The sequence below is a fragment of the Mytilus trossulus genome, chromosome 11 (genome assembly GCF_036588685.1).
Source record: "Mytilus trossulus isolate FHL-02 chromosome 11, PNRI_Mtr1.1.1.hap1, whole genome shotgun sequence".
NCBI classification, from domain to species: Eukaryota; Metazoa; Mollusca; class Bivalvia; order Mytilida; family Mytilidae; genus Mytilus; species Mytilus trossulus.
The window spans coordinates 68,217,374-68,230,207 of NC_086383.1; the positions used below are offsets into that span (position 1 = coordinate 68,217,374).

General features: G+C 32.5%; 1 protein-coding gene across 1 annotated transcript in view; it reads left to right on the forward strand.

Moving 5' to 3' along the window:
- Window positions 1–9,235, forward strand: part of LOC134691465 (ATP-dependent RNA helicase DDX54-like) — a 44,083-nt gene extending 34,848 nt beyond the window's left edge. The window contains exons 16-19 of the mRNA XM_063552010.1: window positions 1,213–1,317; window positions 1,800–1,906; window positions 3,510–3,647; window positions 9,017–9,235. Coding sequence (XP_063408080.1) covers window positions 1,213–1,317; window positions 1,800–1,906; window positions 3,510–3,647; window positions 9,017–9,213 — 547 coding nt within the window. The 3' untranslated portion in view covers window positions 9,214–9,235. The remainder of the gene's footprint in view (window positions 1–1,212; window positions 1,318–1,799; window positions 1,907–3,509; window positions 3,648–9,016) is intronic.
- The last annotated feature ends 3,599 nt before the right edge of the window (window positions 9,236–12,834 follow it).

Here is a 12,834-nt window from a genome sequence, read left to right on the forward strand (position 1 = left end):
ACTAGAGAGAAAAAATAATAGAATTTTGAAAAAAAATAAAATAGTTAACTCTTGAAATTGGTTTATTCAGAAACAACGGGGGAAAAATAGTCATGATAGTAGAAAGATAGAAAATAAAAAAAAGGTGTAAAAGTTCGCCAAGCCCCATCCTTCTTCCTTAACAAAATATATGAGGTACTGCACATTCTTTAAGAAGAAAAACATTATCTGAGTAATCTCCCCTTATAAGGCATGTTTTTCAAATGTTTGACTTTGTAATGAATGGAAAAATTTCTTTCAAATTTGTTTAGTAAAAACATGATAACTATAAAGTAAAACATATGAATTTTTTCATAGAAATGGAAAGTCATAAACAAATTACTCACGTTTCTCCATCACTGCCTTAAATGTGAATTTATAGATTATCGTTGATCATCTCAACGAGATTGAATTTCTCGCCTGAGCCGGGATGGGACGGTTGAGATGACCAGTGATAATCTGTTTATCGCTATTTTACCTATGACGACGTTGTCAATTTCATTAGCAACGCCATGTGTCTCCTTAGTTTCTAGCGATAATTTTCCATCTCAAGCGAGTCGCATGATGTAAAAAATTGATACATGTATTTTTAAAATATTGCACTGTAATTAAGAGGTACCTGGTCTTTAGTCAATTTCTTCTTTAGGGAAATGCATGTCGGTTTCAATATGGCATGGTTTATGACCTTGGTCTGACCTCATTCTCATGGTTCATTAGTCAGTGTGTGTTTTCCCAGTAGATACTGTAAGAAATAGATCAACCATATTTAATGTATATAATGGTTGTTTGTCTGACAGTGTCCATATGACCTTTGCTTTATGGTCATGGATCATTGGTCAAAATTAAGTTTTCTAGTTGAGGTCCATTTCTATAATACAATAAGTATTATAGGACCAGCTATATTTGGTGATATCTTTGTTAGCCAAGGTTTAAGATAAAAAAAAAAATGCTGCTGTTCACCCTTGGCTAGGAAGATGATTTGGTGTGTAGATTTATTGTAAGGTATACATGTCTATCTGCCATTTTCTAGGTTGACCTTCATCAGGAACACACTCATACTAAAAAATGTTAAAGCTTGAATAAATTAGGATCTATATGACCAGAAGAGATAGAAAATAGCCGAATGCAGTTTGGTCTTTGTAAGCAGCATTGTTGCCATGGATACTGTATGTTATTGTTTTTTTACCTTTACAGACTGGGCGTTGGTACATCGTTTGAGCAGCAGGCCGCTGGTGTGTCTATGGACATAACTGGGGATGAAGATAATACATTACAGCAAACAAAATCAGCCTCCAGATGGTAAATATGGTACACAATTCAAGGTTTAAGAATATTATGCATTCTGGTAAAATTTTCAAAAGTGTACATCAAAATGTCCCGATTTGGATAATACAAAAATAATACTAAACAATGGCAATTCAACCAATGACTATTTTGGTGTACGAACAATGAAATTACCCATAGCCCTTTAGATTCTGTAATGGTCAATTGTAACTTGTTTTTATAAACATTTTTGTTTTTCATTAGAGAATGTATAGAGCATCAGTATTATGCAAACATAAATAGATATGTCTTTGTTCTTGGCTTTTAGAATTTAAAGACCACTTTTATTCACAATAATTTGTAAAGTGGTCTCTGAAATATATACCATCTGCTATAATTATAAACGGAACACTTTTTTTCTTGTAATCCCTTTACATATTAGTTTGACCAAATTGAACATTGTTTTGTTTAAAAGATGATTTATGAAGGGTATTTATAATAGAAAATGTATTTTTCAGGGATAGAAAGAAGAAGAAGTTTGTAAAGGATGGAGGACTGGATCCAAAGAAGAAGAAAATCAGAACAGAAAGTGGAGCTCTGATCTCAGCATCATTCAAGTCTACTGCATATCCTTTTTATATCATTAGTCAAAACTCTGATCTCAGCATCATTGAAGTCTACTGCATATCCTTATTATATCATTAGTCAAAACTCTGATCTCAGCATCATTCAAGTCTACTGCATATCCTATTATATCATTAGTCAAAACTCTGATCTCAGCCTCATTCAAGTCTACTGCATATCCTTATTATATCATTGGTAAAAACTCTGATCTCAGCATCATTCAAGTCTACTGCATATCCTTATTATATCATTAGTCAAAACTCTGATCTCAGCATCATTCAAGTCTACTGCATATCCTATTATATCATTAGTCAAAACTCTGATCTCAGCATCATTCAAGTCTACTGCATATCCTATTATATCATTAGTCAAAACTCTGATCTCAGCCTCATTCAAGTCTACTGCATATCCTTATTATATCATTAGTCAAAAAATATATGTTGTCCTTATAGATTATCGTTGATCATCCCAACGAGATAGATTTTCTCACTTTAGCTGGTACCGTGAAAGTGAGAAAAGCAATCAAGATTGAGATGACTAATGATAATCTGTATATCACTATTTTAACTATGACGACGTTGTTAATTTCATTGACAACAGGCACATGTCTCCTTAGTTCCTAGTGATAATATTTTATATCACTCTAATATGGTGAAAAGGAAATTATCAGTCAGTAAGATCAAAGGAAAATTTCGTAAACTAGCGATAATGGCTTTTATTTCCAGGCCCAAAAATTATACTCCTACAATCATTGTTCCTGGGCTCCCAGATTACAGGAAATACTTGGTGTCACAAAAAATGTGGACCCAAGATTTTAAAAAAGGGGGGATGACTAGGCAAAGTTAGTAGTGGAACATAAAAAAGTCTATGCATTTCTAAAATACTCATCACAATGAAATGACAATAGTTATTTCTGTTCTTTCTTTTTTACTTGAAAGAAATCCTAAATACCATTAAATTTAATTGGCATTTCAGAATCAGACATGTCTGGCAAATGGGACAACATCCCTAATGCGCCTCGAAATAAGGAGCTCAAAAGTCACGTGTAAAGAAAAAATCTCTGTGTAGTGATATTGGACATGTTTCTATTTTTTACAAATGACTGAACTTAACCATTTGTGGTGATTAGGAAAGTAGAGGAACATAGAAGAAATGTGTAAAAATTATGGAGCTATTAAATGTGTTCAAAGTATTAAATTTTCAAAGAACTTGTTGTGTTAAAAAGGGGATAATTTACCACAAGGAGCCGCATCACAAATTGTTGTTTGGATGGAGAGTTGTCTCATTGGCACTCACACCACATCTTCCTATATCTATTGAACATGTTCAAATTCAAAATTAAAGATGGATTTTGGGCTGATTTCTTGGATTCATATAACAACTTAATCTTCCAAATGTTAGACTTTTGATAGATATGTTATTTCAAGCATTAAGAGGATAACAGATATATATTGATTTTCACTTGCATAAGGTCCATTTCTTTCAGACGGAGCCTATATGTTTAATAGTTAATCTTCTGACAGAAGAGTTACCAGGCATTGGTTCACCTGTGTTTAATTTTTTAATGTGTTTAATAGTTAGACCTTTGACCTTAACTTTGTTTACTTATGAAGAATGGAAAAACAAAACAAAAGTAGACGATCAAGACAACCAGAATGACGATGACAATGATAGCGATCACGAGAGGAAACCACAGCAACAGTCTGAAAGATTTACCGTCTTAGGAACTAAAAGACGAAGATGTATGTATTGTTATATAGAGAGGAGATGGAAATTTTGTTTTAGAAATAAGTTTTGAGAAAAGATAACTTTATCATAATGTACTTGAATTCACTTAAATCTGGATGGGGTTTACAGTATAGAGAATATTGGGCAAATACAGAATAAATGGCATATCAAGTAAGAATAGAGAAAATAGACCAAAGGAGTAGGTCCGGTAAGACCCCTTTTTGGCCCCAAAATATTTTTATAAAATTGTTAAAATGTAAACTTTTAGTTATTTATTGGGCAGATAAATGCTTCTGCTACATAAATATGGGCTGTTTTTGACAATACAATGCACAAATATCGGGTTGTAGCACCATATAGTCATGCTAAATTACTGAAATCTTCAAAATTCTATCATTTTAGTTAAATTTTAGACGGTTTCCGTGTAAACCGAAAGTGGCCCCATTCGTGTTCATCCTTAATATTGAAATGTAAGTTGTATTTTATGATAATACATAACATATGTAAAGGTTGTGGATGAACAGGGATGCGGCCACTTTCATTTTTGACAAAAACCATATGAAAAGTGACGTTTTTTGGCATATTTGAGAGATTTTTCATATTTGAGCTTGAATCGGATCATTTTTAATGACTAAATTAGTTAAAATCTTTCACACAAACTAATTGATTCAAGTGATATAGACACTTAAGTGTTTAAAAAGTGGTCAAAATCCTTCATCAGATGAAACTAAAATTTGAGGCCAAAATGAGTCCTTACCGGACCTACTCCTTTATAAAGAATAATAAATGAGGATCTAACAGTGGCTGATTCATCTGAAGTGATCACAATCATGTCAACTCTTGAGGTGAGTGTACGTTCAAAACAAACATGTGACAAGAAGTTGGTGACAATGATTGCCAGTTTTCCTGCTGAAGATGGGTGGATCTCTCTAAGTACTGGTATTTCCTCCACCAATTAGATAAAGCTAAGGTTATTGGAAATGGAATATAACAGCAATGACCAAGGATCAAACAATTTCCTCCACCAATAAGATAAAGCTAAGGTTATTGGAAATGGAATATAACAGCAATGACCAAGGATCAAACAATTTCCTCCACCAATAAGATAAAGCTAAGGTTATTGGAAATGGAATATAACAGCAATGACCAAGGATCAAACAATTTCCTCCACCAATAAGATAAAGCTAATAGTTAGTTTATTTCAAACCAAAAGCAATACAGCTTATAGGTATATCATAAATATGTACACATATATCATAACAGAACATTTTTAAATACAATCGGAGGCAAGACTACATAGTATAATTCGTTCAGAAGAATGTCATGAAAATTTTATATCTGTGGCGTATTTCAGATATTTTCCTAAATTAGATAACTCCGATACATTCTTTGTTGACAATAATTGAACTAATTTAAAAACAGATGCATTTGTATAATAATACCTTTTTATATACATTTTTCTAATAATGTCATATTTTGGACATTTTAAAATAAAATGAAACTCATCCTCGATGTCACCCTGGTTACATAAGATACATAATCTTTTATTTCTTGCTTTTTTTATTCAATATTTAATTTGTGTGAACACATTCTATACTTAGTTAAAAATCTAATACATTGTGGACTTAAATTTTTTGTCAAGTAAAACTGCAATTGAACATTATCCACAAGGTGTTTATAGATAGCACATTTTGATGATGAATCGAAAAACATATTTCTTTCTTGAATAAAATGGTCAATAAGCCTTTGTTTGAATAAAATAATGAATGCTTCCTCGCATACAACATTATGTGCATACCACACATGTCCAAAACCTAGGTTAAGTAACATACATTTAACATTATTAACCCATGATGACTTATTGCCTGATTCACACTCGTCATACATATCATTATATATAGCACTAACAATACAATTTCTCGTCCGTAATAGACGAACCCAATATTTTAATATTTTCACTTTCCGAGATATCAATAAAGGAAATCTTCCCAACTCAGAATAAACCATTGCGGTAGCAGTGGATTTTTTTACAGTCAAAATGCTTTTACAAAATTCTATATGAAGTTTTTCTATATCAGATGCATTATGAAAACCCCATATTTCACTTCCATATAATAAAACAGGTGATATATAGACATCAAATAAATACAATTTTGTTTGTACATTTAAACACATATGTTTTATTTTACCATACAACATTGATAAACATTTTCTGCCTTTGGCAGCAATATTTAACTGAGTTTGTCTAAACTTGGCATTGTAATATAACATAACACCCAGATACAAATAATGATCAGCAACCATGCGCGTAGCTACGTTTACGTCGAAACGCCCGGGCGTACACTTGAATTTTGAAAATAAAACAAATAATCGACATAGAATAAGAAAAACTAGTCAAAAGCACATCAGCCTTGTGCTTCTTTTTTCAATGAATTGTATTAATTTTGAATAAAAAGGGACTAAATTTACTCAAGTAGATTATTTAATATATTTGTTCGAATATTTTGTAAAAGTCTGAATCTACTATGAATTCTACGTACTTTTCTTATATTTAAAGCAATTCACTATCTGCTCAGATTCGATATGCGTCAATATTTAGAGTCCGAAGGTGGATAAAGTCTTTTGAATGACTCTCCGTGAAATTTTACGAAAGTTGGACAGAAACTGTTTATGATCAAAAGAGTATTCAGAGCAATACAATAATGCAATTATATCTTTAACTTTCCCACATTTTAAGGACAAATGTAGTTATTTCTGCAATTAAAAAGTGGTCATAAACTACTTGTTCAACCTTCATCGAACTTTATGAAAATGCCGAAGAAGCTTTTTCTATGACTAATGTCTAAAGCTAAAATTTTGAAAGCATTTGTTTTCGTTCATTTTCTGTTCTTTTCTGATAGACAGATAGCCGGACTCTTCTTTATGCAATTAATTGTTTTATATGTTCAATTTATAAACCTTCATATATTGTCGTGAAATATTACAGATCAAGAAAAAAAATATCAAAAGAAAATTTTAGATTTTTTTTAAAATCCCTTTAATGGAACGATGAATTGATTCACTTTTTGAGGCCGAAAGAAATCCTAGGTGTTCAAGATTTTTTTTTTATATTTTTACCTCTTAGATTATTTTTTTTGTGTTCATTAAAAGGTGCTATATTAAAAGTAATATTGGTTTGGACGTTTTCTCTCAAACTAATGACCATTAAGCTACCTTCCAGGTTAACACGATGAATATAAAGTTAACATATTACAAAATTTAACCAAAACAAATAAATCATTTAGATTCAAAAGTATGTTGCTATCAATGATTTTTTACTGACAGGAAACATTACGGTATCTCATACTCGATAGCTTTCGCGGGCTTCGTCCTTTCCGAACCCACTACCAGTAGGTGCTTTATATTTGAGCGGTTGGCACCCCTCGTGTCCCTCGCCAAGGTTCGGGCGTACACGTAAAAATGACCCAGCTACGCCACTGGCAACTTCAATAATTTCACCATTATAAAACCATTTTTCATCGGTTCTTAATTTACCCCCGTTTCTGAAAACAACCACCTTAGTTTTGCTTGTGTTTACAATAAGTTTCCACTTTTTACAATAATTATGTAATGAATTCAACATATTTTGCAACCCATCAATAATTTCAGAAAATATAACAGTGTCATCTGCATACATCAATAAAAACAATGAAAGTTCTTTCATGTCTACTGGTAAACATAAGCTATTGATAAACTCATTTTCAAAATCATTTAAAAACATTGAGAATAGTATAGGTGATAATGGTTCCCCTTGAAATACTCCTTTTTCTACAGAAAACATGTCAGAAAATTCACCTTTAAATTTTACACAGCTCATAGAATTGATATATAAAGATTTAATAATTGAAAAAAGCTTACCACTAATACCACATTTGGCAAAGCTAAGGTTATTGGAAATGGAATATAACAGCAATGACTAAGGATCAAACCATTTCCTCCACCAATAAGATAAAGCTAAGGTTATTGGAAATGGAATATAACAGCAATGACTAAGGATCAAACCATTTCCTCCACCAATAAGATAAAGCTAAGGTTATTGGAAATGGAATATAACAGCAATGACTAAGGATCAAACCATTTCCTCCACCAATAAGATAAAGCTAAGGTTATTGGAAATGGAATATAACAGCAATGACCAAGGATCAAACCATTTCATCCACCAACAAGATAAAGCTAAGGTTATTGGAAATGGAATATAACAGCAATGACTAAGGATCAAACCATTTCCTCCACCAATAAGATAAAGCTAAGGTTATTGGAAATTGCATATAACAGCAATGACCAAGGATCAAACCATTTCCTCCACCAATAAGATAAAGCTAAGGTTATTGGAAATGGAATATAACAGCAATGACTAAGGATCAAACCATTTCCTCCACCAATAAGATAAAGCTAAGGTTATTGGAAATGGCATATAACAGCAATGACTAAGGATCAAACAATTTCCTCCACCAATAAGATAAAGCTAAGGTTATTGGAAATGGCATATAACAGCAATGAACAAGGATCAAACAATTTATTGTAAATTTTGAAATTTTTCAAGAGTTCACAAAAAATGTTAGTTTTGTAATTGTGATTTAAAGAAAAAGTGCATACAGATCTATATTTCGGAAATCAGAATGCCAGTTCCTATTATTAGATACTCACCTAGTTTTATTATTTGTTTTCATAATAAACAGCTTACACCCTTCATCTTGTGAGAGAATATTTAGGCAATAATCATAAATAGTTTCTGAGATACGGCGCGACATGTGAAAAAAACTCAATAACTCTAAAATAAAATATTGAATCATCTCCAAAAAATATACAGATCTTAAGATTAATATAACTAAGAAGTGTGTAAAGTTTTAAGCAATAATCATAAATCGTTTATGAAATATGGCGTGACATATGAAAACTCAATAACTCTAAAATAAAATTTTGAATCATCAGTTTCATCACCATAAAGTATACAGATCTTTGGATAAATATAATTAAGAAGTTTAAAGCAATAATCAGAAATCATTTATGAGATACAGGGCCACATGTGAAATATACACACCCCTGTTTTAGTTATAAAGTCCGGTAACTCTAAAAGTTTAAATCCTTTTTTCACCAAAAAGTATACAGATTGTTTGACCATCTTAAGAAACAACTATGTTAATTTCATGAAATTTGGATAAGCGGTTCTCAAGTTACAATGCGACATGTGGACGCCGGACGGACAGACAGAAGGACGCCTGATATTTGTATACCATAATACGTCCCGTCAAAATTTTGACAGGCGTATAAAAACCCTGCAACAATTTCTGAAATAACATTAGTTTAATTCTACCTAAAGTTTACTTTTTATTTGATATTTCAGGGCACACTCAAGGTATGGAAGAGAGTAACCAACAGAAATCTGCTGGAGGCAAAAAGAGAAAATTTAAAAGTGAACTAAAAGGAAAAGACCAGATTCTGAAACAGAGAAATGTAAAAGAGAAAAAACAAGCTTATCAAAGTTACAGACATCATAGTAATCAGAAACGTTCAATATTTAAGTCCAAGAAAAACAAATAAAATTTCAGTTCCAATATCATAATCTGATTTTCTATTTTTGGTTTAACCTAGCTTCTTTATTTGTAATGGCTATATTGCAGAAAATACTATGTCCCCCCCCCCCCAGGGGAAGCAATTTTTTTAAATTTTATATGGGTGGTTGTCATGGTTGTATCTGAAATACAAACACCCAAAAAAATCTTAATTCAATATTTGTTATTATCATTCCAAAACACCAAATATACTTGAACAATTGCTTATAGAATCTGAGAAATTTATCTAACAAAGAAAACTTAATATAAACCATTGAATCATGACAAACAGTTTTGACTCACAATTCAGGTATACATAATACACCAAAGAAACTAGTTATCAAAGAAACGATCTGTTTTAAAGAAATTACAGATTAACAAACTCATATGAAAAATGATTATGTGACCTGCTGACTGCTTCAAAAAGACAAAAGATGACAACATGCTATCAATGTATAGCCCAACTAGACACTCCAAGCCACACAATGAAAGGATATACAGTAGACACTTCTCAGAGACAGCAACCTTACAACATTAATATACATTTAGAAGGCAACACAGACAGGGGTCTTCACAAAATGTCAGCTATAAATTATTACCAGTGTAAAAATTGTGAATAATTGACTTATGAACCATGCCAGGCAGACATGTGTAGCTTACAAATCTAGTTGACCTATTGCCTATAACCACAGCATCGTCAGGATGAAGGGGTTAAAAAAAAACCAGACAAAACCATAAAAACGCGGTCAAGGTCAAATAACACCTGTCAGCTAGACATGTACACCTTACAATCATTCCACGCCAAATATAGTAGACCTATTGCATACTGTTTAAGAAAGACAAACCAAAACACAAAAACTTAACTTAAACCACTGAACCATGAAAATGAGGTCAAGGTCAGATGACACCTACCAATTGGACATGTTCACCTTACAGTCCTTCCATACACTGAATATACTACACTTATTGCTTATAGTATCTGAGATATGGACTTGACCACCAAAACTTAACCTTGTTCACAGATCCATGAAATGAGGTAGAGGTCAAGTGAAAACTGTCTGACAGGCATGAAGAGCACATACCAAATATAGTTATCCAATTACTTATAATAATAAGAGAGAAATTAACATTACAAAAAAAAGAAATGAAATAAACAACCAGTGTTGAGGTTCCATTCATACGAGGTGAAAGCTTTTTTGTTTTGTTCTTGGTACTGATCTATTCAGTAAAGCCATATGCATCTGATTGTTTGTTTGTTCCTATGTTGTTCTGTTACACTACTGTCCATGTTTATAAGGTGAAATTAGCACTCAGAAACATGGCTAACTCCACCACATTCTGTATGTGCTTGTCCTGAGTCAGGAGCCTGTAATCCAGTGGTTGTTCATTCATGTTTGTTTGTAAATTGGGCTGCTTGGTTTCTTGTTTCAATTGTTCACACTTTTCGTGTCACTGTATGGGCTTTTTGCATTGGTTAAGGCTATGCAGTGACCTATCATTGCCAATATCAGCATCAATCCGACTCCAAAGGTAGTTGTTTCATTGACATAAAATAAATGGATGAATGCACAATAAAATTTAGCACAGGAAAACTCTAAAATAATCGAAGTCAATAAAAACAAAAAATCAATGAATTAAATTGAAATATTGAATTCTCACACCAGAAATTTAAGAACAGAGTTCCAATGTCTCCGATGTTGCACATATTTTATCTATCCTAAAAATTCATCAAAGGAGCACTTATAATTTCTGATACTGTGGATTCAATATTATTTGTTGGATAGAAATTTTCGTTGATTTCACTTCTTTAGTTGGACCCAAAAAATTAAGGGTTCAAACACAACAAATTTTCTATAGGTGTTTTACATGTTTTACAAAGTTCTTCAAAACAGATTTCAATACCAAAGAAACCACACTTAGAAAAGACCTTACTAGCAATAGCTCTACCATGTTAGGTTACATTCTATTCAGTCATTTCTCCAAAAAGAAAATGTGAGAAAAGTCATCTAAGAATGATGATGGATGGCTGCTCAACATTCAACAGTAAATATAAAATATGCAAATTCAGGACAGTACATGTCCCCAGTACATGTATGGCCATCTGCACTATCATTTTCTATGTTGGCCACCATTGGGTTGTGAAAATGGAGTAAAAACTCTAATTTGGCATTAAATTTAGAAAGATATCATAGTAAACATGCATGTGTACTAAGTTTCAAGTTGATTGGACCTCAACTTCATCAAAAGCTACCTCAACTAAAAACTTTAACCTGAAGCGGGACAGACAAACGCACATACCAGAAAACATATATGTTATAAATGGGGCATAAAAAATATCAAACCCTCCTTTGTACTAGACCATCACACTGAGCCAGATTTTTAACATACTAGTTCACAAGGTAACAGTCTGCATAACCTTAATGTGACACATTGTACTCAATCAGAGGCACGGAGAAGCACCAAATGACAATTTTTTAAGTCTTTGGGTTTCACCCAGCCGATGTCAAAACCCCCCATCCCACCCCACACTAAGAGGAACAGGTTATTAACCATTGCTAATAAACAGATTAAAGGAAAAGGATCACAAAGGGTCAAAATTGGCCCTAAATTTTTTAAGTTTTTTTAATCCGGCCAACAAATTTCACATAGAAATACTTGTCATAATACTATTTAATAAGACAAAAATATATTTTCCTGGCACTTTCCTTTTAGGTGTAAAAACCAAATCATGGTACGTCATATCAGGTTGTATACGAGAGTAGGTCTAAAAAAATACTCCCTTGAATTTGACAGTTGTAGGTAATTAATCCTATATTTTGTTGCTGTAAAACCATTTCTGTGTCATAAATAAAGGCAACAGTAGTATACCGCTGTTCAAAACTCATAAATCCATGACAAAAACAAAATCGGGGTAACAAACTAAAACCGAGGGAAACACATTAAATATAAGAGGAGAACAACGACACAACACCGAAACGCAACACACATAGAAACGGACCAAGCAACAGACAAAACACCACGAGAATAACAAATATAACATCAAAACCAAATACATGAATTTGGGATAGACAAGTACCGTGCCACGTCTTATCTGAATATCTCAAAAATAAGAGAAAACACAAACGACTCAACGTTAAAATGCAACACACACAGAAACGAACAATATTATAACAATGGCCATCTTCCTGACTTGGTACAAGACACTTTAAAAGGGGAATAAAAGTGGTGGGTTGAACCTGGTTTTATGGCATGCCAAACCTCGCCCTTTAATGGCAAAGTTAAATATAACATTGAAATGACAACATAATATTACAGGACTACAATACAAATAAAAAGGAGAACATATTAGACAAAGAAAAGCATGATTAATAGATAACAAAAAGCATCAGGTTTAAAATTCAATACGCCAAAAACGCGTCTTGTCCACACAAGACTCACCAGGGACGCCCAGATATAAAAGATCGAAAGTGAAAAAAGTACAAAGTTGTACAGCACTGAAGATCAAAAGTTGAAAAGGTTTTGCCAAATATGGCATTGTTTGTATGCCCGGGATAAGAACATTCTATAAACATATGTCTTGGGTATTTCAAAACTCCGTTATTTTTTATTT